General features: G+C 41.1%; 1 protein-coding gene across 1 annotated transcript; it reads right to left on the bottom strand.

The window, feature by feature from the left end:
• Positions 1–210: 210 nt before the first annotated feature.
• ISCA1 (iron-sulfur cluster assembly 1) lies at positions 211–13968 on the bottom strand. Its single transcript, XM_038402310.2, has 4 exons — positions 13834–13968; positions 6926–6979; positions 4447–4552; positions 211–2839 (listed from the first exon to the last, which is right to left on the bottom strand). Exons 1-4 carry the CDS (start codon positions 13912–13914, stop codon positions 2691–2693), a joined length of 390 nt encoding a protein of 129 aa, XP_038258238.1. The 5' UTR covers positions 13915–13968; the 3' UTR covers positions 211–2690.
• Between the last annotated feature and the right edge of the window lie 13944 nt (positions 13969–27912).

Raw genomic sequence — 27912 nt, forward strand, 5'->3', positions numbered from 1 at the left:
ATATTCTGAGACAAGCAAAATATTTTCATTTTTATACTTAACTGACATTCTTATTACATACCTACTGTATTTTTCCAGTGTTAGTTAAAAAACATGAAGCGAATATTCCTCTGTGAACATCAGTTTACAACCATACATTATGCTATAACTGAGCTACTTGTATGACCATGAAGTGCTCGTTTGTTATAGTTTGTGCAAGACACGAGTATATAATGTTTACCAACAGGCAGTTATTTATTACAGCTGAGAACTCTACATACAGTATTGCACATGTTGTAGATGGACTGATTAACAAAACTATATTCATACATAAGTTACTAGCATTTACATAAATGTACTTTAACAGATTGTGCGTTAGGTGCTTTAGTAAATACGACACACTCTTCAGAGACTATTTCACAAAATACTGAAGTATCAACTTTCACTCACAGAGCATATACACAAACCCATGAATATGCAAAAGCCCACAAGAACTCAAACAGAGTTAGAGTGAATACAGGGATAGCACTTTTACCAACCACCTGTTACATTCTTTTTTTTAAAACTTTCCAGTAAGGAATAGATTTAGAAATGTGAGAATTAGTCTATCATTTGAATTATTTTAGACATTAGCTCTACAAATCCACACAGACTTTATTTTTTGGCAGGAATGGAGGACTGTGGCATTAAAAATTCAAATCTACTGAGCTTGTTGTCAGGTTCTCCCCATATACTTTATTACTGTTCTATAACTACTATATAATAAAGCAACCCTTTGTGTATGAGAGTTGATGAAGGAAAACTCCAGTGTTTTTACATCAAAATTGCATACATTACAAAATTAAAGTTCAAGTATGAATATTAATTAAGCAATACATATGGAAGCTTCAACCTTCTATTATTGAGGGCTGTGCTGACTACTGCAGGGAGGATGCCATAGTTTTATCTCCTCCTCCTCCCTCAGCCAGTTCTAGCTGCATTTCCACTCCCTCAACAAGTAACAGTCCACAGTTGTCTCTCTCAAGTACCAATAAACAGTTTTCCAGAATGAATTCAACCCTGGATAGTCAATCTCCAGGCTTTATGCCTTATTCAGTCCCATCTCCTTCTCCCACTTCAACTCCTTCGTTATTTAAAGACAGCATTCAGGTATTCCTTGTGAGCTCCCTTCCCCCTCCCCCACTCTTTTTGGCAAACTTTCAGCTCAACTGCTCTAGTAACAATAGCTTCTTCCCCTCTCTACTCCTGCAAGCTGCAGGAGTGGCTTGGTGCATTTGTGGCCACTTAAATTAACCTGGCTTTCCGGAAAGCCTGGAGAGATGTTTATTGATGCCTGAGTAGCTGGGGAGGAAGTGCTAAAGAACGATACAAGTTGGGAAGATTGGTATGTAGCCAGAAGGATCTTAATGAGCGAGAGGGGGATTAAACTAGTTTCATTCTATCAATGGCTTCTTCCAAGCAATAAGTTTTGTCTTCCTTTAAATTAATGCCAGTGTCAGTTTAACAAAAGAACTAATTTCATTGTTTTTATACAAGTCAAAGATTCAGAAGTGTTTTTAAACCAGAGTGAAATTTTTCTTTTACAAAGTTACCTTCACCCCAAACAACTGTTGAACAGAATTTAGAGTAAGCCTTATCAGGGAAAGCTTAACACCTACTGAAGTTACCAATGAGGTTTGAGCTGTGACAGAAAGTCAGTCATGGGTATGACCATAGGAAAGTGACAAAATTCCTTCCATCATCATAAAACAATTTCCTTGTTGGGTGACCAGACAGCATAAGGGGAATACATACACGTACTGCAAAAAGCGAGGACCTGGGTTGGAAGCAGTTTAGGAATTTTGTTGTCTTGGTCAACTGGGGGCAAAGACAGAAATATGGGGTATGGGAAAAAGAGGCCTGTGCACATTCTGCCTTAACATTGAAATAGTTGAAGATGCAGCATTATTTTTGAACACCACACTGCTTGTCTTTCTGGCTGCAGCAAGGAGATTGTGCTTGCTACAAGGAAAGGAAAACATTGATTTAGGGAATCAGATAACTCAAAATGCAAGGGTGAGCATAACTTTGGAGACTTGAATTAGCTCATTCTAAGATGAAGCCACGGTTGGTGACGTAACACGAAAATGTTAGCACAAGGAGGCAAGATTTCCTCCCTTTTAGAGCTTATTAATTTTCCTTTGAGAACAGATCACCAGTAAAGCCATGCTCAAAGTATCAAGGGGTGAAGACATTGGAAACCTCTGTCAGATACATACACTCATTTAAAAAGAAGAAGGTAAGTTAATTCTGAAGCCTATTCATACATATACAATCTTATAGTTTTCTTCTAGTTAAAGCAGAATGCATAGGCAGTGTATTCTTACAGAACACTTTTTGGGGGGTTGACAGGAGTGAAGGAGAGGGAAATGACAAGAAAAGGAGAAATATTGAGATTTATTTCCCTTCACATATGAAAATACAGAAGTGCTACTGCACCTTGCTGTTCTTACCATCTAGAGCTCAATTCACCCCAAATGACTGCATAAATATACCAGTGCTGAAATTTAACAGAAGGTTACACTTCCCAAACGCATTCACTTTATTTTCCTTGAAATGCAGACACATTTTACAAAGCCTAAAAACCTGGAAGAAACGTGACAGCTTTAGAAAGTCACACTTATGAAGAAGTGTTTCATGGTGTTAAAAGCCAAAGTAATACTCCTGAGATTTCAAATGTTAAAGCTTTCTCCACAGCCACATGTACCTTTGATGTTTGGGTTATTGAAAACAAATTCACTGGATACTTTGTCTTCTACATAGTCCATTTCAGTTCCTAGAAGTGTCAGCTGTGCTTTCTTTTCAATAAATACTCTGACTCCTTGAATGGGACAAAAACAAAACAATTAATGTAATCTGACACAGGTCTTGTATTACAGTACAATCTGGTAGATAACTGATATAAAATGAAGCTAAAAAAGAGGTCTGTCAGTGAAATTATTGCTGCATTTTCTTACTACTTTCCTTTTACATCCTTTTCTTGCCTCTGCTACAGAACTCAAGTTGAGATTACTATCACTTGCTATCTGTAAATGGTTGAATATTGATATTATGGTATATTTATTTACACTTCATGAGGGGTCATGCCAATGTATTAGTGTAATTGTACGATAAAGTGCAGCTTTGACACTCCCACAGATTGGAATAAGATATACATTTTTAATAGTGAGAGTAATTAACCCTTGGAACAACTTAAAGGGCCATGGTGGATTCACCGTCACCGACAACTGTTAAATCACGATTGGATTTTTTTTAAAAGACATATGATGTAGGAATTATTTTGGGGAAGTTCTATGGCCCGTGTTATACAGGAGGTCAGACTAGATCATCACAGTGAACCCTTCTGACCTTGGCGTCTATGAAATGTTCATTAATTCATTTCTATTGGGATTACTAACAGTCCAAAGCTCTGTGCTGCTTTCAAGCAGCTGACTCTTTAAAGAAAACCTGCCTCAAAAATATTTTCTTCTTATTTCCTTCTCAAATGCACTATCCTTTCCCTTGCCAAAGTTATAGGGGTGAAGCTGAATTACTAGCAATATTTAGTTCTGTACTAACGGAAGGTATAAGATCCATCCAATGTACTAAAAAGTAAAACGATCAGGGCTAGGAATTAGTGCTTCTGAAGTCTTAACAGCTGGAAATCCTATCTTTTCCAATAGCAAACAGAAGTTTTACAGGCTGCAGGATGGTGAACATTAAGACTGCAGTTTTGATTTAAGACTAATTTATGATTCCTCATTTTAATAAGCCAATTTGGCTTTGTAGCTGAAGAAATAAAAAACAATACCAATAATGATAAACCCAAGACGGGAATCCATTAGTTTATATAAAAGCAGTGGTTTTTGGAAGGTCCTTTGTTTCATTTTAGTATATTCAGTGCCAGCGTATATCAATCTAACCCAGGGATGCAGCAACCCCAAGGGCCTGGAGCCACCAAGGTTAGCCAAAAGAAGTAGGCTGTGCTGACAAAGAAGTGCTTCTGACAAAGCCTCCTGGAGGATGTGCTCCACCAAGCAACCTTCACAAGGAGGATCCTACGATACCCAAGCCTTAACTCAAAGCTGCCACCCCACCACCCGATGTAAACATAGCCTCCCAGGCCTTGGAGAACTCCAACCCATGGTACAGCCTGGACATATGGTGGGGAGGAAAAAGGATGCAATTTGTATCCTCTGTGCTAGCAGTATTTAAATTTAATCCAGGAAGTTTTAACAAGCGGGTACTTTTACAATGGAATCTAAAGGCCCAGCAACAGCAATTCCTGCTCGGGTATCCAAGGATTTCTCTCAGTATCTTCATGCAGCCAGTAAATTCTAGCCCGTCTCTACTCCATTATAGTTTGGAAGTTTAGTAATCAAGTTATTCTGCACCTCCCCTCCCCTCCTTTTTACTGCTTCAAATAGATAAGAACAAACAAACACTCACCATCTTGAACTACTTCTTCATCGGAGTTGCCTTTTGTTTTTGTATATTCCAACGTGTACGAAAGTCCATTACAGCCCCTTGTACGGACTCCAACTTTCACACCTACCTGAAATATAAGAGAGTTTTAGTCACTTTTATTTAAATTTATAGTGTGCCAGCAGAGAGTTGGAAACTCAGTGAACGGATCAACTCGATAGCTACCACTCAATGTTTTCCCCCTGTCATTTAGGGTTAAAATTAGGATGAATTCATTTTAAAACTGAAGAGCCAAAATGTTTTGGGGTTTTGTTTTGTTTTGGTACAGACTGACTGGAAAAGTGAGTCCGAACTTTTAAGTTATAAAATGCATACTATTTATACTCAATCTGAAGCCTAACTGCTATGCAGTACACCGGTACAACTGATACCTATAATTCTACACTAGTGGTTGTAATAGTGGTGAAAATGTCGACGGAGCAGAGGCACTTCTACCATCATATTGTCAGGGTTAGCCTAAGCCTTGCCTACACTACAACTTCCAGTCTACTTTTGCTATCACCTGCAGTGCTGCAATAGTGGAAAGCTACACATACAAGTGTTCCTATTGTGGACAAGACCTACAGTGTGTAAAAATAGCGTTCTAATGTAATTCACTAATAAAACTGTTGGCACCCTTGTAGGTGTTTGGCCTTATAAACAGTTTGGATGAGAAAATTTTGCTTCAAAGCCAAATGGTTTTATAACTTCAAATGAGACAGTTTATCTTTATAGAGTACTGTCAGTCCACAGCACTTTACAAACTTGAACACACACTCACCACAGAAAGGAAGCCAGTTCTAGAGCTGCATTCCAGATTCTCTCACCCGGCTCTCATCCCGCCCCGTAAAAATCATAGTACAGGATCTTCTCTATGCCTGTTGCAATGAGTTGCAGGCCGGCGCTTACTTCTCCTCATTATAGGAGCAATTGAAACAATTTACACAACGCTGGCAAATTTGAGGCTGAGCCAAATACAGTTACATTTTCACAGCACTGCTATGCCGCTTAGTAGATAGATAATAGATAACCTCTTAATAGATAACCTCTATTTCACAATATACGAAAAAGTTACATGGATTGCCATTTCCATTAGCCATATTACCACTCAGCCTTTAACTCAGCCCTTCCCATTTTTAACATCTGCTCTACCTTGACCCAGCAAGCCACACCGACTCATAATTCAGTCAATATATTCTAACCACTAACTACAAGTAGATCAGACCAAAAGAACATCTGCATAAACAACAGTTGAGGAGAAGTTGCCAAGGACATGTGGACCAGAAAACACTCTGCACAGCGACACCGTCTATTCCAAACAACCACATTGTACCCTACACATAAAATCTTTACTACATAATTATGAGTAAGGGAGGAAAGGAAATAATCTGTGTAATTATTGTGTTGGATAGTGTTAATGGCTGCCGCCAACAAGTTCTTTAATTTATGACAATCACGGACCTTGTAAAAACTGACGGGCCTATAACAATTAAATGCCCCATATGCAGCGATAGCTGGAAACAAGCAAGCCACCACCCAAGGCAACGGCCACATGGCAAAGTCGATCAGAAGCTAAACCACGTGGGCTAAGAGGGTTCCTTGGGACCAGTTACAAACACAGGGACGAGGGACTTGACAAGTTGTAGTTGTGTGTGTGATAAACAGAAAGTGTGAGAAGTAGTTGTGAGAGTGGCCCTGTTAAGAAAATAAGAGACAGACTTTCTTTTGGGCATAGTACTTGCTGGAGCAGACTTGGATCTCTAGGTAAGGAAAATACTTGCCGTTTGTTTTTACTGTGTTCAGAGAAATAGGACTTGGTGTCCATTCTTGTAAATAAACAGGATCACACCAAAGAAATACCTGACTAGCAGCATCAACATCTTCTCCTAACGGAAACAAGCAAGACCCCAAATACTAGCTAACCCTCAGATCAGAAGGGGCAACATTATAAAGGACATAACATACTTCGCAACAAAATAACCTGCTTTCAGAAATTCAAAAGTTTCATTGAATTAGTTGCAGAATACCTTCACATCAATAGTTGGAGATCTCTGGTCATACTAGGAAATCATTATCTTACTAGCATCAACAGATTAGACTAGTTTCATTAAAGTGGTAGTATGAACATACATTAAAATCTTGTTAAACCTTTAAGGAAAGCATGCTGGAGTTTAATCTGTCTCAAAGATTACGACAGTTGACTTATTGTCATTATAGTCATTTCCAGCCATCTCACTTGATTTCTGTATATGAAAGTAAAGCTTGTTGGATAAATGCATTTCTTAAAAAAATAAAGTCATGTCTATATAGCGTCCACAGTGATTGTTTCAAGCTGCATTGTTTTACACTGATCACAAGTACTTCACAGGACAGCTGCTAGTATAATACTAATTAAGAATGCTCTCCATAAGGTAAGATAAAAATATTAGAATAGCGTACAAGAATGCCTTCCATTTGTACTTACATGCTCAGGTTTATCTTTAAGAAGCTGTTTGATCTTATGCACAGCTGACGGAGTCTGAAAAATAAAGAGATTTTAACAACATTTTTCAAAGCCGGGAAAAGTTAACAGTTCTGAATAATATTCAGTCTCTTACTGCTTCTACTGTCCATTGCAAATAAAAGCACTGTTTCATTCCAGCTTCACAGTTTTCAAGTTTTCAGTTCAGCTTCTCCTCCCGCACGTCAGAAGTCCACCTCTCGCATTGGTGTCACTAGCGAGAGTACAAACTAGCCATTCAACCTGGTGTGTTTTGCAGTTACAACCTACAATTAACACCCTAAATTGCATAATTTTAAGCTGTCTGTCAGACGTAGACTCAGGGCTCGTCTACACTTACAGGAGGATTGACGCTGAGGCGATCGATGCATCAGCAGTTGATTTAATGGGTCTAAAGAAGACCCGCTAAATCGACCGCCGATCGCTCTCCCGTCAACTAACGTACTCCACCTGATTGAGAAGAGTAAGGGGAATCAACGGGAGAGTGTCTCCCGTCGACGTCGTGTGGACCACACGGTAAGTAGATCTAAGCTACGTCGATTGAGTTACGCTACGCATGTAACTCAAACTGTGTAGCTTAGATCGACTTTTCTCTTTAGCGTAGACAAGGTCTCATAGAATTAACCTGGTTAATGCACATGAGGATTTATTGAAAAGGACAGCGTTTATAAATTAACTTCACCACAAGCTGAAACCATAATGTAAAGGGGATCAACTAGCCCCCCTGCCTCCCACCAGACAGACAACACATTTGTAGATAATAAATGAATACATCGCAGAAAGTTTGGGACTAAAATTTAAATTCTCTTTTTGAAAAATACCATGCTGAAAATTGAGAAACTTCTTGAGAAGCTCGTCACAAGATTTTTTTTTTGTTAAGTTTGCAACCATATACTGCAATATCATGCTAGTGCATAATACCCAGAAAATGTTAGTATGCCTTCATTGCCCTATCCAAGTGAAATGTTAGAATAACTACACAGATCGCAAAACTGAGAATTTTGAAATGCTTTCAGTTTAAGATAACAAATTAAGTTTTCTTGTGTTATTAAACTATGATCTTTAATCTGACAGTGTTTCTATGAGAAGCCAGACTCTCTGGCTCTGCACAAATCAGTCTCATCAAGGTCTAGCTATCAGAGAACTGGCTTCAGAAACAAATAAAGCCATCAAAGAAGTCTACTTTATATACCTGCAAGTTGCCTGATGTTCAATCACCAGGGAAACGCAGGAATTGCAATACCAGAGACGAAACACATCAATAGCAGGTCTCCCACAGTGAAGACTGACAGCTAATGCAAAGGACTATATAAGCCCTCATAATGGTATAAATCTACCATAATAAAGCCAAAACTGACAAATGCATTCTCTCACTTATCAATGGTGAGCAGGAAATTTCCATGGTGAAATCAGGGGGCAGTTTCTACAGAAGTTTAGTTTTCATTTAAAAAAAAAAAATCTCGCTTTTATAGTTGTGACGATAACCTTCTCAAGTCGAAATAACTCTACTCTGATGCAGTTTTCCTTCTGAATCGGATAAAATCATCAACTAAGTCTCATGTCCTGATCTCAGCACACAGCCCAAGCGAGCAGATCGTGCACTGAGGAGTTCTGAAGTTAAAACCATTTTGTGTCTTAGTTTTGAGGGGTAAAACTATTACATCTCTAATCTGTGAATTTTTAGTCAATTCCTTCCAAGCCTGTCCCCCAAATCCTGTATGCACTTGGAGTGTTGGCAGCTATTCAGATAAGTCTTCTGACTATTTTTTTTTTTTTTTTAAGGTTAACTTATATGCTGAAGGGAAATTTCTTGACCCGAGCTGGAAATCAGTTGATGCCCCAACAGTCCTTTGGATTCATATTATATTCTTGCCAGTAACGGTCACAGATAACCACTAGAAGTTTTTTATTTTAATTTAAAAAAATAAACCTACAAAAGAGATACGTACGGTTTATGAGTGCAAGATCATTAATCATGAAACCAGCGATGTATCCGAGATAGATTGATAATATTTTCATCGTCTGGACAGAAGACCTAAACTCCTTCAGATTTCCACCGCAACTTCGACCACCACCATCCATCCATCCAACTCTCTCAAGAACTCCCACATCATTCCCCACACCAGCATCAACTTCCTTTACACCATCATGAGCTTCAAGAATGGAACCCTACAAACGACATTAGACAAGAAACCCACGGATCACCACATTACCTCAAGATCCAGCAACCAGCACAGACACACCAGAAAAACCTGTTCCCTACAGCCAGACACTCGGATACCACAGAAGATGCTTTGAAGAGAAAGTCTAGGATACGCTCCTTAACACACTTCAAACAAGGACACTCTACCATAGAAGTAGATTGCACCATGGAAAAAGCCACCCAAATGCCCTGCTTCAATATACGAAAAAAACAAACAAAGCCACTGATGGCACACTGCTACTATCCTACAATGAAATCCCTATTGGGTATCAAATAATTATAACCCATATTTAATGGGCACCACATCCTGAAAGAAACTTTCCCAACCACACTCTTGGCCTTCAAACAGCCCCCAGGCCTCACCAAGCGGGGCACCAGAAGCAAACTCCCCACAGACCAGGATACACCAACTCAAAGTGGTACAAGAACGTACCACAACAACAGATGCAAAACTCGCAGAAATATCACCACTGTGGTGATGATGATGATGATCAATTGCTCCCCCATCCCGCCACACACCTGTCAAGATACATGGAACTGCACGTGCTTATCACAATGTGTGGTGTACATCCTCTAGCACATCAAATGCCTCAACAACATGGGTGAAACCAGACAATGACTACGCTCTCAAATTAACTTGCATAGAGAAATGATAAAAGACAAAAATACTTTATCACCCAAAGGCAAAACACTTTTCACTTTCAATATTTGTCCACAAAGGAAATCTGCACAACAACATCTTCAAAAGGCAAGCCTGGGAACTTAAATTCATAACTCTGCTAGACATCAAAAACCATGGACTCAACATGGACATTGTTGTAATGAGCCATTTATAACACTCCCCTCCCCGCCTGCTCAACCTTAACTGCCCACTTCAAACCCCTTATTCATACCAATCTAACCCTCAAATGACCACTTTAAGTGGCCTCTTGTGTTCTGCCGTAAGCTTACCAATCTATCCAAAACTTGAATTTTGCTCCGACACACGGATTTCATTCCCCAGACCTGAAGGAGTCTATGAAGCTCAAAACCCTGCATCTTCCACCGACTGAAGTTAATCCCGTAAAAAAAATTACCACCTCACCTACCTTCTCACTCTCATGGTTGAAATTTAAGATGAAAAAAACGTCAGGCAATTCAAAGTTATGTTTTTGAAAGCATTGGTATCTCACTTCCTCTCTTTCTGTAAACTCTAATTTTTAGGACTGTTGATTAATCACAGTTAACTCATGCGATTAACTAAAAAAAAATTAATTGCGATACATTTTTTATCATGATTCATCGCAGTTTTAATCGCACTGTTAAACAATAAAATACCAATTGAAATTTATTAAATATTTTTGTATGTTTTACTACATTGTCAAATATATTGATTTCAATTACAGCACAGTATACAAAAGCGTACAGTGCTCACTTTATATTATTATTTTTATTACAAATATTTGCACTGCAAAACAACAAAAGAAATAGTATTTTTCAATACATCTCATACAATACCATAATGCAATCTCTTTATTGTGAAAGCGCAACTTACAAATGTAGATTTTTTTTTTTTTGTTCCATAACTGCACTCAAAAACAAAACTAGGTCAAACTTTAGAGCCTGCAAGTCCCACTAGTCCTACTTCTTGTTCAGCCAATCACTAAGAAAAGAAGTTTGTTTACATTTACGGGAGATAATGCTGCCTGCTTCTTATTTCAAATGTCACCTGAAAGTGAGAACAGACATTCATACGGCACTACTGTAGCCGTCATTGCAAGGTATTTACATGCCAAATATACTAAACGTTCATATGCCCCTTCATGCTTCGGCCACCATTCCAGAGGACATGCTTCCATGCTGGTGACGCTCGTTAAAAAAATAATGCATTAATTAAATTTGTGACTGAACTTCTTGGGGGAGAGTCTTTTTACCCGCGTTCTGCTATATATTTCATGTTATAGCAGTCTCAGATGATGACTCCAGACGTGTTCATTTGGAGAACCCTTTCACTGCAGATTTGACAAAATGCAAAAAAGGTACCAATGTGAGATTTCTAAAAAGAGAGCTCCACCCGAGGTTTAAGGACCTGAAGCGCCTTCCAAAATATGAGAGAGACGAGGTGTGGAGCATGCTTGCAGAAGTCTTAAAAAACCAACACTCCAATATGGAAACTACACAAGGTGAACCACCAAAAAAGAAAATCAACTGTCTGCATCCCGGCATGCAACTCAGATGATTAAAGTGAACATGCGTCAGTCTGCACTGGTTTGGATGGTTATTGAGCAGAACTCCTCACTGGCATGGATGCACTGCTTTTGGAATGGTGGCTGAAGCATGAAAGGACGTATGAATCTTTAACGAATCTAGCACATTGCGACACCGGCAACAACAGTGCCATGTGAACTCCTGTTCTCGCTTTCAAGTGACACTGTAAACAAGAAACGAGCAGCATAATCTCCTGCAAACGCAACCAAACTTGTTTGTCTGAGTGATGACTGAACAAGGAGTAGGATTGAATAGACTTGTAGGTTCCAAAGTTTTATTTGTTTTATTTTTGAATGCAGTTATTTATAAGTTCAAGAGATTGTATTACAGTACTTGATTGAGATGAATTGAAAAATATTTCTTTTGTTTTTTATAGCACACATATTTGTAAGCAAAAATATATATATAAAATGAGCACTGTACACTTTGTGCTCTGTGTTGTAACTGAAATCAATATATTTGAAAATGTAAAAAACATCCAACAGTATTTCAATAAATGGTTTTCTACTATTAACAGTGCGATCAATCACGCAATTAATTGAGATTAATTTTTTTTAATCGTGAGATTAATCACGATGAACGTTTTTAATTGCTTGCCAGCCCTGCTAATTTTGTATTGCTTTAATTTTGGAGATGCAACACTTCAGATGTTAACATAGTTTCCCCCCTTTAATTTACAAGTGTCCAGCTATAAGTCTTACTGATCAAGTAGCCTCAATAATGGCCTGTGGCACGTGAGTTCTACAAATGAAGCATGTAATTTAATAATCATACTCCTTTTGTCAATTTTGAAGGCCAATTTCTACACTCCATTATCTACATACAACCCCTGTTTTAGAATGAGCACTTTTTGCGTGTGCTTCTTTTGTTGCTCTTTTGACTGGGAGGTTGACAGTCAAAGTTTAGTGGCTGGTTTGATGACGTTAGTCACGGTTTATCACTTCACAGCGGGGACTGCATGAAGGTCATCTTTCACCTTCTGAGGAGACCGCGAAATGGCTGATGGACCTACAATTATATTACTAGAACGTTGCTCTGCAGACGCCATGAACGAGAGAGACAGAATGGGCAGTGGAGGGGAGAATTAGGTCCTAAGTTTTCTTTTTATTTAATCCATCAAGGGCCACCCGATATACTGTGAAGGGGAAGGATACATAAGAACATCTAAGTAGGCCCCTGTCTCTTTCATTTCTATCATTGGTCTTCTTACTCTTGTCTTTTCTAAAGAAAGTTGTCCTTGTATCAGAAGTCCCCTCATTCACAAGTGTGCCGGCTCATTTCAGTGCCCTTCTCGGAGCCTTTTTTCTGCATTTTTAGCCGATGACATGCCGTAGAGACCTTTTCTGACATGACATCAAAAGAAAAAACGCAACTGGTGGTCATAAGTATAAATCTTACCTATTTCTATTTGCGTACATACGCAAACACATTACAAGCAGTCCAACGCGGGCCTTAGTAGCACACAGCACAAGGAAAGTACTCTTAACGTAAAGTGCCATGTAAACCAGGGGCCACTTGAGAGGTACGTTTCTATAGGGCAATCATGGATTAAAAGAACCTTGATTGTACTTGTGCAGATGGGCAGAGAGAAAGGCAGGGCTGATCTGTGTGAACATTGGTACAGTTGACTTATCAGCACCACAGCTTCTTCCCAGGCCCCCTTGTTAACATACTCAGCCACAGCACAGGTGACATCCCTGTATGGCTGAGTAGGTGGCATCAGCGAGAGATTCTTCAACTGTTACTAGAGGTGACGATTTTGCCAACTCCAAACATTCCAAATAGGGAGTCAGTCTCGTAAAAAAATTACGAGACTGGTTTGAAATTTGAGGTTGAAAACATACACTTGTGCTTGTGAGTGTATTTCTATGCAGGGATCTTTGTGTGTGACTTCTGGTTCCTGAGCCCTTACGTGCGTTTACTTGCCCCTTTCAAGCTTTCCTGCAGAACCCCGAGAGGTGAAGGCTCCTTTAAAAGTAAGTGAAAGCCAAGAGTCTCGTGTGATCTCGTGATTCCAGGAGCAGGGGCTTTCCGAAAAACATCAACTATCGCCAACCTCGCAATGGAACCTCGACAGTCGGCGACCCAGGATTCATCCCACCGCGCCGGCCCCAGCTCTCACCTGCGACCCAACCGAGAGCGCCTGGCCAAGCCCGCCGGCGGACAGCGCGGCCGGGGAGGGGAGGGGGGGGGGCTCCGGTCATTTGCTCCCGCCCCGCCCCGCCCCCGCGGGGGTGCTGCTCAGTCCGGGCCATGGAACCGCTCTTCACCACGGGACGGGGCTGGACAGCCATCGCCCGGAGAGGCGACCCCCCCCACCCGCCGGAAACGGGCTCCGCTCACCGCCCCGCCGCGGCCCCACAGACCTGGCCCTGGGGCTAACAGCCGACGCGGGCGCAGCGCAACCCCCCGCGATACTCACCAGAGTAAGGGCGGCCCGGGTGGCCTGTATCTTCCTCTTGCTCACGGCCCGGACCGTGGCTCGGACCACCGAGGAGGCCATTCCGCCCCTCAACCCCGTCCTCTCCTGTTGTCCATGGGCACGGGGCAATGCGTTCTAGTTTGCCTCCGGTGTCATGGCGGCCGGAGTGTGACGTCAACGCTCCGCGCCGGGTAGGCGAAGGTGCGCGATGACGGAGGGGAGTGTTTCCGGAAGGGCTGCCCGGACGGGTTTGTCCAGGACTTCAGGCGCTTCCGCCTCGGGTGGGCACAGTGAAGAGGGAGCAATAACCGGAAGGGCCGAGGGTGAGTGTCCTTCCCGGGGCCGCGGCGGCGGAGGCTCCCCCGAGCCCTTCCCACGACCGTTGGCCTGCTACCTCCCGTCCTCCCCCCGCGGTGACTGGGGAGCTGCTTCCCCCGGGCCCTATGTTCCTGCTTCCCCCCCCCCCCCACCGGCCTGTCTCGCTGCCCCGCGGCTCCTGGGACTCTCCGGGAACCCCGTGCCGGGGCCGGGCCCCTGAGTTCCTGAGCGCTGGGGGGGCCGCGGGCCGCCCTCGCTGCCGGCCTGGTCTGGCGGGGTCGGCGGTTCGCAGCACGGGTGCCTGGGACAGGGCCGCCCGGGGCGAGGGGGGCTGGCGTATCCCATGTCCTTGCCGGAGCCCGTGAGGTCCGACGGGGGCGGAGAGGAAACCCAAAGGCGGGCGCACCCTGCCGGGAAGGCAGCGGCCGTTCGACAGCTCAGCCTCGGTGGGCAAATCCCGTCCTGTACGTTGACTCTGAGCTTCCTCCCTGTGTGGGTGGTGCATTTCATAACCTTCCCTTGTTGTTGAGTGTGTAGTTGTTTTTTTCTGGGACAATTATTAAACATGTTGCTAGATCACTAATAGATAGCTGCATAGCTGATTCTTTGTTGATTTTCCCCACACACACTATAGATTATCTTGAAGGGTGTAAAACTCTCCCCTTATCCAGTAGCAATTGTGGAGCTCCACAACACTGTGTAATTATGGATTTAGTATCAGTACACCCATTTGGGCATTCAGCTACTTTATTATGCCTTCATTTTAAGTGCAAAGTGTGTGTGGTTTTGAGCACTTCATTTGAAAATAACCTATTCTTATTTATAGAAAGTTTCATAAAATATATGAGAGAGAGAGAGAGAGAGAGAGGGAATTAAAAACTTAGGGTCAGATGTACAGATGTTTTTAGGTACCTAAAGATGCAGGTGTAGGGCCTAGTAGGCTTTATGAAAGCACTTCAGCAGGTTAGTCAGTAAGTCCCAATTAGGAAGCTCACTCACTCAGGGTACATCTTCACTGTGATAAAAGACCCACAGCCTGGCCACAGCTGCTCCTGCAGCTCAGCCTGCAAGGCTATAAAATTGTGGTGCACGCGCCGGGGGGAGGGTCATCTCAGAGCTCAGATTCCAGCCTGAACATGGAAACTGCAATTTTTAGCCCTGCAGCTCAAACCGTGCACGCCTGAGTCAGCTGACGTAGGCTCTGTGACTGAGTGCCACAGGTTTTTTATTGCAGTGTAGACACAACCTTAGGTGCCTCATTGGATTTTTCAAAAGCGCCTGTCTGCAATTTTAGGTGTCTATATACCTTTGTACGTCTGGCCTTTTCTTTCTCTTCGTGTGTCCTGGTATAGCTAAACCTAATAGTTTTCAGATGGGTGACGTTTTTGTTTACTCATGCCTGGGTTGAGCCCTTCAAAATGTTGTCTTAAATTTGAGTTACAGCTTCCTGAAAAAATATATATATGATGGCAGGCACAGTTAAGTTTCAAATTAAATTACTAGTATTGCTTTGATACAGAATAAAGAAATACAGTCAAAAGAAAATGCAAATGGTTGACATTTAGTTATATAGATCTTATTTGTGGATTTCTCACCAAAAGCAAAAAGGGGGGGGGGAAGGTGACTGACTGGGTCAAAACAAAGAAGTTTTGATTGCAAATTGAAAAAAACATTGTTTCAAAATGAATGTTGAAATAAAATGTTTTATCATGTCAAAAAAAACTATTTTTGGTTAAAACTATTTTCCATATTGGCAAATAGTTTGGTGGCCTGATAAACTCATATTTTGGCCAATTTATTATTTACTGCGGGAAAGAAATTGCCCAGCTCTAGTCTTGATAAGATATGCAATGTGTACTGACGAAAACCGTGAGTTACTCATTTCCTAAACCTGTTACGTTTTTATTCCTCTTGAATCTGTTGTTAAACAGTTGATTATTTTAAACTACCTCCTTCTTCTTTTTTTTTTTTTTTCCAGGTGCAAAGTATTCTATTGAACAGCAATTACAATGGGAGATGCTGCAAAACCTTGCTTTGCCAAAAGGAAAAAGGAGTGGGGAGTTTTAGATGAAGAGGAATTGAAGAGGAGCCCTTTCCAACAGGACTGCCACGCCATGGATGATTACGGACATGGCAAAAAAATAGATATAGGCTTTCCAAAGAAAAAGGGAACACAAGGTCACTGTGGAAACAGTCCCAGAAAAGGACCACATTGTATTCTGACTAGCTCAAATTCTTTTAAAAGCATGGGTCACAACCAAGGGGTAAGGATAAATGATACCCAAAAAGACCAAATTAAGAAATGGATATCCGCTGACCATCGTGGCAATTCAGACAGCTGGAGAGAGTACAAATCTACAGTTCGGATTCCTGTGCTTAACAAGACAAGAAAAGACTCTTTTCATGAGGTTGAAGGTGCAGGAAGCAGAAATGTAAGAAGACCGCTTCAGAAAGACTTAAATGAAGAAATGTCAGACACACAGAGAGGAAACTCTGGTAATGAATGCATTTTTTACATAGTTTTTAAAGTAAAATCAATTACTGTGTGTATGTCCGGAAAAAGAAAAGGAGTACTTGTGGCACCTTAGAGACGAACAAATTTATTTGAGCATAAGCTTTCGTGAGCTACAGCTCACTTCATCGGATGAAGTGAGCTGTAGCTCACGAAAGCTTATGCTCAAATAAATTTGTTCGTCTCTAAGGTGCCACAAGTACTCCTTTTCTTTTTGCGAATACAGACTAACACGGCTGCTACTCTGAAATATGTCCGGAAAGTACGACTTTAAGGTTCACTGTTAATGCAAAAAATTAAATGAAACCATTTCTGTTCTGTAACACTTCTGTCTTGCAAAGTATCCACTGTATTCAATGGCAGCATTTTAAGCAATATTGTAAGAGTATATGATACAAAGATTTTTTTTATAAACTGGTCGTACTATGAAACCATCTTGTTGGTTTAGTAAGTTAATCACTTTATAAACGTTAGACAAGTATATAGCGACAAGTGTGATGTCCTAGTCTGCAACTTCAACATTTTTCCAAGATACAATTAGATATAAAAAGAAAAGGAGTACTTGTGGCACCTTAGAGACTAACAAATTTATTAGAGCATAAGCTTTCGTGAGCTACAGCTCACTTCATCGGATGCATTTGGTGGAAAAAACAGAGGAGAAATTTATATATACACACACACACACACACGCGCACACACACACACACACACACAGAGAACATGAAACAATGGGTTTATCATACACACTGTAAGGAGAGTGATCACTTAAGATAAGCCATCACCAGCAGCAGGGGGGGAAAGGAGGAAAACCTTTCATGGTGACAAGCAGTGTAGGCTAATTCCAGCAGTTAACAAGAATATCAGAGGAACAGTGGGGGGTGGGGTGGGGTGGGGGGGAGAAATAACATGGGGAAATAGTTTTACTTTGTGTAATGACTCATCCATTCCCAGTCTCTATTCAAGCCTAAGTTAATTGTATCCAGTTTGCAAATTAATTCCAATTCAGCAGTCTCTCGTTGGAGTCTGTTTTTGAAGCTTTTTTTATTGAAGGATAGCCACTCTTAGGTCTGTAATCGAGTGACCAGAGAGATTGAAGTATTCTTCAACTGGTTTTTGAATGTTATAATTCTTGACGTCTGATTTGTGTCCATTCATTCTTTTACGTAGAGACTGTCCAGTTTGGCCAATGTACATGGCAGAGGGGCATTGCTGGCACATGATGACATATATCACATTGGTAGATGCGCAGGTGAACGAGCCTCTGATAGTGTGGCTGATGTGATTAGGCCCTATGATGGTATCCCCTCAATAGATATGTGGACAGAGTTGGCAACGGGCTTTGTTGCAAGGATAGGTTAGCTTGTGCTCTAATAAATTTGTTAGTCTCTAAGGTGCCACAAGTACTCCTTTTCTTTTTGCGAATACAGACTAACACGGCTGCTACTCTGAAACCTGTCATTATGCAAGACAATTAGATATGAATCTCTCCAGTCTTTAAGCATTGTTGAAGAAATTTTACAAGTAATTGACATTACTTGCTGCAAGACCACATGGTAAACTTACACACAACTTGTTCAGTCAATTAGCTAAAAAAAGTGAAAAGGAAATGGGAATAAGACAACATGGAAAATAGCTAACTTAATATGTTATCTTCTCATGCAGGTAACTTCTATACGTGTTTCAATCTGTAACTTTAAAATAAAACTGTACAAGTCTTACAGTATTGTGTAAAATAGGAGGTTGTCATGGGGGGAAGAGGGGCTTATTCTGATTCCGATAGGAACTTTTCCTCTGTAAGGAGAGAAGAATAAGATCCTCACTATAGAGACATATTCACCAATCTTGGCATAAAGTGTTATCCTGATAGCGTAGTGACCTTCAAATAGAGAAGCACTAAATTGGATGGTGAGACGCTGTAAACCACATGCTTAGAAAGGTTTTAGTTGCTTAAAGAGAACAATGAATGAGTGACTTGTCTCTATTCCTCCCCCGCTGTCTCATCTAAATGAGGTGACTGACAATATAAGAACATAAGAATGGCCATACTTGGTCAAACCAATGGTCCATCTAGTCCAGGATGAACAGAACAAGGCTATTATGGAGTGATCCGTCCCTTGTCCTCCAGTCCCAGCTTCTGGCAGTGAGAAGTTGAAGGACACCCAGAGCCTGGAGTTGTGTTCCTGACCATTTTCGCTAATGGCCATTGATGGCATGGCTATGCTCCATGAACTTACCCCTAATTCTTTTTTGAACCCAGTTATACTATTGGCCTTTTCAAGGTCCTCTGATGAGATCTACATGTTGACTGTGCGTTGTGGGAAGAAATACTTCCTTATGGTTGTTTTAAACGTGCTGCCTTATTTTCATCATGTGACCTCTAGTTCTTGTGGAATGTGAAGGGGTAAATAAGCCTTTCTAATTCATTTTCTTCACGCCATTCATGGCTTTATAGACTTCTCTCATTTCCTCACTTAGTAATTCATTATAGGCAAGATGGAAGATGACGAATACAGGGTATTGAGAGGGTTTAATGAGGTAGAAGTAAGAGAGAAATTGAACAGTAATGGAAGAACTAAAGAGATAACATATGGAGGAAAATGAGAGGTGAAGAAGAAATGAAGGCCATTTGACATTTAGCAGGATGATCCAGAACATTGCTACAGAAAAGGTCAAAAGAGAATTCTTTGAGTTGTTGAGGTTGTGTGTGGGAGGGAAAAGGGGTGGTATTTTTGTTCTTTCATTTAAATTGGATATTTGTCTGATGTCCTTTTACTGAAACAGTCTTCCAAATATTTCAAGAAAATCATACTTGTACCATAAAAACAAATGCATCAAACTGGGGGTTGTGACCCCTCAGGGAGTCGCAAGGTGGCTACAAGGGGGACACGAGCTGTCAGCTCAGTGGGGCTGACATCCCTGATCCCCCATTAAATTAAATTAATGCCCCCATTTTAAATTTATGGGGTGGGAGGTTGTCACAGTCAGAGGCTTGCTGTGTGAAAGGGGTAGGATGACCAGACAGCAAATGTGAAAAATCGGAATGGGGATGGGGGTTAATAGGAGCCTATATAAGAAAAAGACCCAAAAATCGGGACGGTCCCTATAGAATCGGGACATCTGGTCACCCTAGAAAGGGGTGGCGAAAAAAAATGTTTGAAAACCACTGGCATAAATGATCTGTAACAAATTGTTTCCTGTGTGAAAGCTTTAAATATGGTACTCTGCAGTTAGATAACTTTTAATACTAGTTGACAACAGTCCACCCTGAGGTAGATTGCCTTTGACTGCGAGTCCCTGTGGCACGTTTTAGCTGTGTCTACTCTTATAACGTGGTAGTGGCACAGCAACAGCACTTCAGTGTAGACACTCGCTACAGCGATGGGAGGGGTTCTCACAGCTCTGTTGTTAATTCACCTCCCTGAGAGGCGGTGGCTAGGTGAACAGAAGAATTCTTCCGTTGACCTACTGCTGTCTACTCCAGGGGTTAGCTCAGCACGTCTCCCAGGGGGATGGATTTTTCACACTCCTGAGAGACGTAGCTACGCTGATCTAAGTTTCCAGCCCTTGGTTGTCCTTACCAAGTTTTTATGACGTCTCCCCCATCCCTTCAGCTCCTTCACTCAGTCAACTGCCATGGAACCTCTGGCTCCCCATGTTCCGTCTGGTAGCTTCTCAAGCACTGCCTGTCTTTTACTACAGGCGCTTTTGTTTGCCTTGTGGCGGTTGATTTGAACTGAAGTGATGGCAACCCGTAACGAATAAGTGAACCAGGTTTCAAGATTGAAGCTTAACCTAGGGCACTAATGGTATGTCTCTACTGCCAAAGAAACCCTGCAGCAGGTAGTCTCAGAGCCCAGGTCAATTGACCCGAGCTGTTGCTATGGGGCTAAAAATAGCAGTGTAGATGTTCCCATTCAGTCCGGAGCCTGGGGTCCGAAACCTGGCAAGGCGGTGGATCACAGAACCCGGGTTCCAGGCCAAGTGAGAACGTCTACACTACCCTTTTTAGCCCCATAGTTTGAGCCTGAGTGAATTGACTTGGGCTTTGAGACTCACTATTTTGTGTGTTAGTTTTTTTGCAGTGTAGATGTTATGCTGAGCCTTTTGGTGGCCTCTTATGGAAATTCATAGCTTATATTTGCGTCTCCTCCTGTACTTGACTGATACTGAATGAGTATCTCAAATTTAAACATACTAGCTAAGTGGGACCATGCAGATCAACTGACCGTATTAAAGAGTTTCTATCCATTAAGCAGTCATGTCAGACCAAGTGATAAGAGGATAGAATATTCAGATTGTGAGAGATTTGGTGGTGTAAGCTTTCTTGTTTCATTTTTAAGAACTAAAAGAAAGATCATCCAGAGAGGACCTGGGATGAGTTGCTTTTTATATACTCTGTATAAATACTTAGTCTCAACCAATATTGGAGCTACCAAGTAATGATAGGAGTTTTTACTTACTTTGCATATTGTTGTTTTATAAACAGCTATTTCAGTGCTCAAAAAAATTATTATTAACTTATGATGAGCAGCAGAATTCCATGCATTGTCACTTATTTGATATCCAAATTTTATTAATGAGAGCATTTATATTGAACATGGGGAGGCAGAGTTCTGTAAGAGCATAAAGACAGGACTATTGCAGAGCTCAAATGTTTTCCTGCCATGAGCTAGAGAGTCAGTATGAGAGAATGGCAGGAAGGGGGTGACACCAAGTAAGTCAAGGTGGGGAAATCCCAGTCAGAGTTCCTTCTCTACCTTTTTGCTACTGTTGGACTTCTAGCAGAGTACTATCCCTAGATCCTGTTTGCTCACTCCCGGTTTACTATCAGCTTCTGGCTGGTAGGTACCAGATAAATTTGAAGGACACCTCACTAGCCTGCTGCTAGTAGGGAGAAAACACACTCTCTGCCCAGCCTTGCTGCAGCTATGTGGAGATGGGGTTTCTGCTCCTCTAGCCTTACTGCATACAGCCTCTTGTCTGCTGCAGGAATGGTGGGTTGTGCGGGTCTGCTTTTCGGTGTTGAGTTATACTTGCAGCCTCTGGTCATAGCTTTCTCTGAATGGCAGCTGAGTGAAATTTACATTAGTCTTGTCAGTTATGCTGCTGCCCAGGCACATTAAAGCTACATGCATGGTGGTAAAGGTGGACTCCCAAAAGGATTAGAAACTTAAGAATTTATTGTTTGAAAGTTGAGCAGAAACTGGTGGTTTAGACCACCTGCTTGTCAGGAAGATTTCCTACTTGCTATTGGCATGTGGGTGGTTAGATTTTTTTTTTTTTTCCCCAAGTTTTGACTTCTTCATTGGCTATTGAGAGGTTTCTAAACAAATCTCGCATTGCTGAATTCTTAGAGTACCTGGAACTATTGTGTTAATTTTCAAACTGTGATTCACATGCTCTTCAGCAGTGTGTAAAAGTTTTCTGGCCCCTCTCCTATCACTTTTTGCAGGATTTTAAGTTTTTAAATTTTTTTTTTTTAGTCCATGATGTAAGCAGATGCAGTATTATCTTCCGGAGCGTGCAGGTAGAGGGCTCTGTTCCTTGTAGCTTTGCAAGTAAATGCATCCGATGAAGTGAGCTGTAGCTCACGAAAGCTTATGCTCTAATAAATTTGTTAGTCTCTAAGGTGCCACAAGTACTCCTTTTCTTTTTGCGAATACAGACTAACACGGCTGCTACTCTGAAAGCTAACAAGTCTGTGATCAGTTTCACGGCTGCCTGTCAGAACCCTGACAGCCAGAGCTTGAAAACTCCCTTGATTTGAATGAATAGATATTTTGATCAGGTGAGTGGATTGCGTGAAGCTAGAGAGCTGCTGTCTTGTTTTCTTGAAAGGGAAGAGAAGAAAGTTTGCCACTAAGCTGCTGTTGAATTCACAGGCTCTGAAGCCTAAGGAGCGGGGTGGGTTTCAGAGCCCAAGCTCCAGCCTGAGCCACAACTTCAAAGTGCTGTCTACACAGGTGGTTTTTAGAACACTAATATGAGTCCCGCTAGCCCAAGATTGTCAACGTGGGCTGGACGGTTTGCTTCTGCTCTATCCAAAATGCTGCGGAGACATATCCTTAGCCATTGGGCTAAGTTGTCAAGCCATTCTATGAGCAGGAGTGAAATGAGTGGTTTTTTATACTGCTGTTAGAGGAAAGCTATGAACAGCCTATGAAGATACTGGAGTTATTTGGTGAGGAGGAATATCTTTTTTTTCTTTTTTTTTTTTTTTAAAGTTGAGAGATGAGTAAAATACCAGAGACTTGTCTTTCCCAGCTATTGCAACAGACTGAAGGAAGAATGAAGTTACTGGGGAGAGAGAGAATTGCTGACGACAAAGACCAGCATTTTTTCATTTTTAAGAGTTAAAAAGCATCAGACAATGGCTAGACAGAAGCTGACATGGCATTCCTTTCATCACCTTGAAATCTCGTTTGCATAGTTTCAATTAAAAGTAGTTTGAGACACTATATATGCTGAATCTCCCTGTCAATTTTTGTGTTTTCACAATCAATTGTTTGGGTTTATTTTAATTTTTCCTCTTGCTGGGGATGGCCTGCACAAATGGCAAGCTAACTAGACAAAGTGCTATCAAATGCCCAAATAAACTGAAACAAAATCCCAGTTTTTTCACCACTAGTAATTTTAGGGGTTCCTTACAGCAACATTAAAAAGAACAAGAATACTTGTGGCACCTTAGAGACTAACAAATTTAGTTGAGCATAAGCTTTCGTGGGCTACAGCCCACTTCAGCAGATGCATAGAATGGAACATATAGTAAGAAGGTGTGTGTGTGTGTGTGTGTGTGTGTGTGTGTGTGTGTGTGTGTGTGTGTCTATATACATACACACATACAGAGAACATGAAACACTAACCCAGGAACTATCCTTGCAACAAAGCCCGATGCCAACTCTGTTCACATATTTATTCTAGTGACGCCATCATAGGACCTAATCACATTAGCCACGCTATCAGGGGCTCGTTCACCTGCACATCTACCAATGTGATATATGCCATCATGTGCCAGCAATGCCCCTCTGCCATGTACGCTGACCAAACCGGACAGTCTCCACGCAAAAGAATAAATGGACACACATCTGACATCAGGAATCATAACGTTCAAAAACCGGTAGGAGAACACTTCAGCCTCTCTCGTCACTAAGTAACAGACTTAAAGGTGTCAATTTTGCAACAGAAAAGCTTCAAAACAGACTCCAATGAGAAACTGCTGAGCTTGAATTAATATGCAAACTAGATTCCATTAACTTGGGTTTGAATAAAAATTGGGAGTGGCTGGGTCATTACACAATTGAATCTATTTCCCCATGTTAAATATCCTCACACTTCTTGTCAACTGTCTAAATGGGCCATGATGATTATCACTACAAAAGTTTTTTTTCTCCTGCTGATAATGGCGCATCTTAATTAATTAGCCTCCTACAGTTGGCATGGCTACTTCCACCTTTTCATGTTGTGTGTGTGTGTGTGTGTGTGTGTGTGTGTGTGCGTGTATAAAAAATAAAATAATCATCTTCTTACTATATGTTCCATTCTATGCATCCGATGAAGTGAGCTACGGTAGCCCACGAAAGCTTCTGCTCAACTAAATTCGTTAGTCTTTAAGGTGCCACAAGTACTTCTGTTCTTTTTGCAGATACAGACTAACACGGCTGCTACTCTGAAAGTTAAAGCAACGTTTTTTTTTTAATTTTTTTTTTAAAGTGCAATATGATAGTTGACAGTGCCTCTTGAAAGAGATGGGGTTCAAGGGCAACCTTCCTAAATATCTGAGTATAAATTCACGTTCTGCTTGTTGGAGTTGGCTTCTAAAAATCGGTACAGGAAAAAACCTGATCCCGGTGGAAGGATTTCGGAGTGAGAAAGATTTTTTTCAAAAGCACTTGGAAGAGCCCATTGTTCCGGCAACTTTATTTAGGTATCTAAACTAGAGGTGAGCTGTAATCCTGGCTCTCATTTGAAACTCTGGCCTGTATTTACTCATTCCTGCTGGAGCCAAAGATCGCTTGTTTTGTTTGTTTGTACACTTTGGACCAGTAACTACTCTTGCAAAAATGCTGATAAAGCTGCTCACAAAGCATAGGCAGTATATTTACACGCAGACTTCTGCCACAAGCTTAGCTGTAAACACAACAAATGTATCATACTGTCTATTTTGCAAGACTTAGTTGTATTAAGAGAAGTATATCCATTTTTACACAAGTGGGTTACTTTAGTGAGGTGAAAAAGGGGCTTTGCTTCCCTCTTCTGAGTAGCTAAAAAGGTTCACTGTCTTGTTTTTAATTTGCTATTTTACTTGTCTCTAGCCAACATACTGGTACAGTTGAACAGTGGGTGACACCCAAGAGCAAGAGGCTTTCATTTCTGGGTATAAAACAAATAGTGTTACCATAGTATCTTGACATGAGGGCTATGCTTTATGTGGGAGTAAGGAACGGGAGTTTTGGGGGGGGGGGGGAAATCTGCACTGTCTTATATACATGTTTAAATAAAATCTCCATGTCAGCTATACTCCTGTAGCTGCCTGATCTGACACATGCACTGTTTACTGCCTGGGTATAATTTAGGTTTAGGGGGTGCTAACCTTCATGTCGTGTTCCTAGGGACTCCGGAATACTGAAGTTTCAAAATTCCTAGATTAAAGTATTCAGGTTCAGAAGTGGGGAGTCATCCAGTGTCAGTAATTCTGTAGGGATAGTATGTCATCTCATCTTAATCTCTTAGAAAATGTGAGTCTTAAACTGACCGTAGAACCTGTTGCCATTAGCGTTAACCAGTGTTGATCAAACAAGAATTTCTAAATAGCGTTACTGACTTTTTGTGGGTCAACCTGTTTGTTGATACTTCAGAGGTCATTCTCCAATAGTTGGTAAGAGTCAAAACAAACATACCTTCGGAGACAGTATGAATATGCGCCACCGGGGAGTGGGAGGTATTGCAACTGTCGGAAAAGATGGCTGGCATATGACAGAAAAGGAACGGTTTGACAAGTAAGAATCTTGTCTGCCTATTTAATGCATTGGGTTCACTTTCCATTCTGTTGTATGCTCTGAAATGATGTTACAGTATATTTGTTCTGATAACTCTTTAAGAAATGAAGAAACATAGGAAACCAAGGAGATCAAGAAGGACAGGAAAAGAGGAGTATGATCAAGATGACGATGTGGAAAGCCCGGTTATAGATGAGTCGATGCTGTCAGTGAAGGAACTACTAGGGTTGCAGCAGGCTGAAGAGCGATTAAAGAGAGACTGCATTTACAGACTAAAGAAGGTGACGACACTCTCTTTGTATATACAGTATTTGGATATTTTATCACAGACAGGTTTTAATTTATGAATTAAAGATCAAAGGCTTGCACTCTTACTGAATTCCACTTTATGAAGCTAAAGGTCTGTTGTTAGTGATCCAATCCATAAATTTTAACAAAATGGCTGTTTAGTGGGTGGAAATGACTAAAAGAAGACAGTGTACCTTTGCTTTTGACTATGTTCAGTATTCGAATTTCCAAGTATCCCTCTATGTAATACTCAAATTGCTTGGCCCTAAGATTGGGGTGAGGTAGGGTTACCACTCGTTGGGGTTTTACTCGGACAGTCGGTTTTTGGCGTCTGTGTCGGGGTGCCATATAGGGTTGCCGGGTGCCCGGTTTTCGAACAGGAAGTCTGGTCAAAAAGGGGACCTGGCAACCCTAAATGGCACCCAGACCTAAAGTTTGGTTACCTCGGGGCATGGGGAAGGCGCCAGGTCACGCTAGCCTCTGCTCAGGTGGGGCCACCTCCTACCTGCAGGCAGGCAGGCTCTTTGAGATGATCCTGCAAGATGCTGAAAGGGCCTTGGGGAGAAGAGGCAGAGAAGGGGGTGGGCCCTGGGAAAGAGGCAGAGCAGGTGCGGGGCCTCGAGGGTCCGGTTACCAGCAATTATAATAGTGGCAACCCTCAGGTTGCCAGGAAAGTCGGAGGGTGTATTTTTGGACTTCCTCGGACAATTTAACTGACCATGGCAGATGTATGAAATGAAGTTAACATCTTTCTGTATCTTAGTCAATAAACTATCTCAATTTTAGCGTCCTCGAAACTACCCCACAGCCAAGTATACCTGCAAATTATGTGATGCTTTGATTGAGTCAGTGACATTTGCTCATAAGCACATTAAAGAGAAGAAGCACAAGAAAAACATAAAGGTGAGTTAATGACACTTCAGAAATCCATGCTTTATATTTTTTTAAGTATTGTTATCCTGCTAATGATGATGCGATTATATTAGCCCTGAAGTCTTGCTTGTTCTTACCATGCTTAATATTCTGCTAGTGTTATATAGAGTGCTTCTCTATATAATGTCTACCAATGTCCAGAGACATTGGTAAAAGCACCAAATACGTAGTTTGAGACTTTTTTTCCAGCACAGAGTGAACTCAGGACTTCCTCTAGGATATTACTGATATCTCCTAATAACCATCATTAAACGGAGCTTTCATTTAATGTATTACTGTGCAGGTCATAAGTTTTTTAAAGTGTGTGTGTTTTTTTTTTTTTTTTTTTTTTTTTGGTAATAAAAAGCTGTAACAACTTAACTTTATTTGTTGTTCATGAGTTGTGTAATAGTATCATTAACTGTATCTGCCTCTCTTAATATGTCATTTAGTGGTGCTCTGACAGCTATAATACTTGATTTAGAATGAGTTGGTAAGAATGAATTTAAAATTTTTAATTGCCATTTGAAAATAGTCCTAAAAATGAAAGGTTGTTGAATATGCCAGTATGAAGAATACATCAAAAATTAAAATAACAGCTTTATATTTACTATATTTAAAACCATTGCCAGCATAACTGCACTTCGACATTTTATTATTACTGAAAAAAACGTCTGCTGCGCCTGCCCTCCTTCCCCACCTTTGCCCCAGAAGACAAAAGGAATTGAAAGGCATGTACAGGTTTCCCTTTTGTCTTCAACTTCATTATCCCATGCCACTCCCTTATAAGGAGAAAGGGATGTTTTCCTATGCCTTTTATTTAGGTATGGATTTTTTGTAAGTTACTGAAGCCTCGTGAAGTCTCTAACTCTTTATCTAGATAGAATCGTTGTATAGCCTCTTTCTCTAGACCTTAATTGTGTCCTAACCATCAACTGTTTGAACTGCTTACTAGCTCTGTAATGTATGTTTATGGCGGTAGGTTGTGTGTACCTACCCCTTCCTCATTAAGCACTGAAGAGAGTCATTTAAATGTGTTAAAATGGTTGTCCT

Source organism: Dermochelys coriacea, chromosome 5 (genome assembly GCF_009764565.3).
Source record: "Dermochelys coriacea isolate rDerCor1 chromosome 5, rDerCor1.pri.v4, whole genome shotgun sequence".
Classification (NCBI taxonomy): Eukaryota; Metazoa; Chordata; order Testudines; family Dermochelyidae; genus Dermochelys; species Dermochelys coriacea.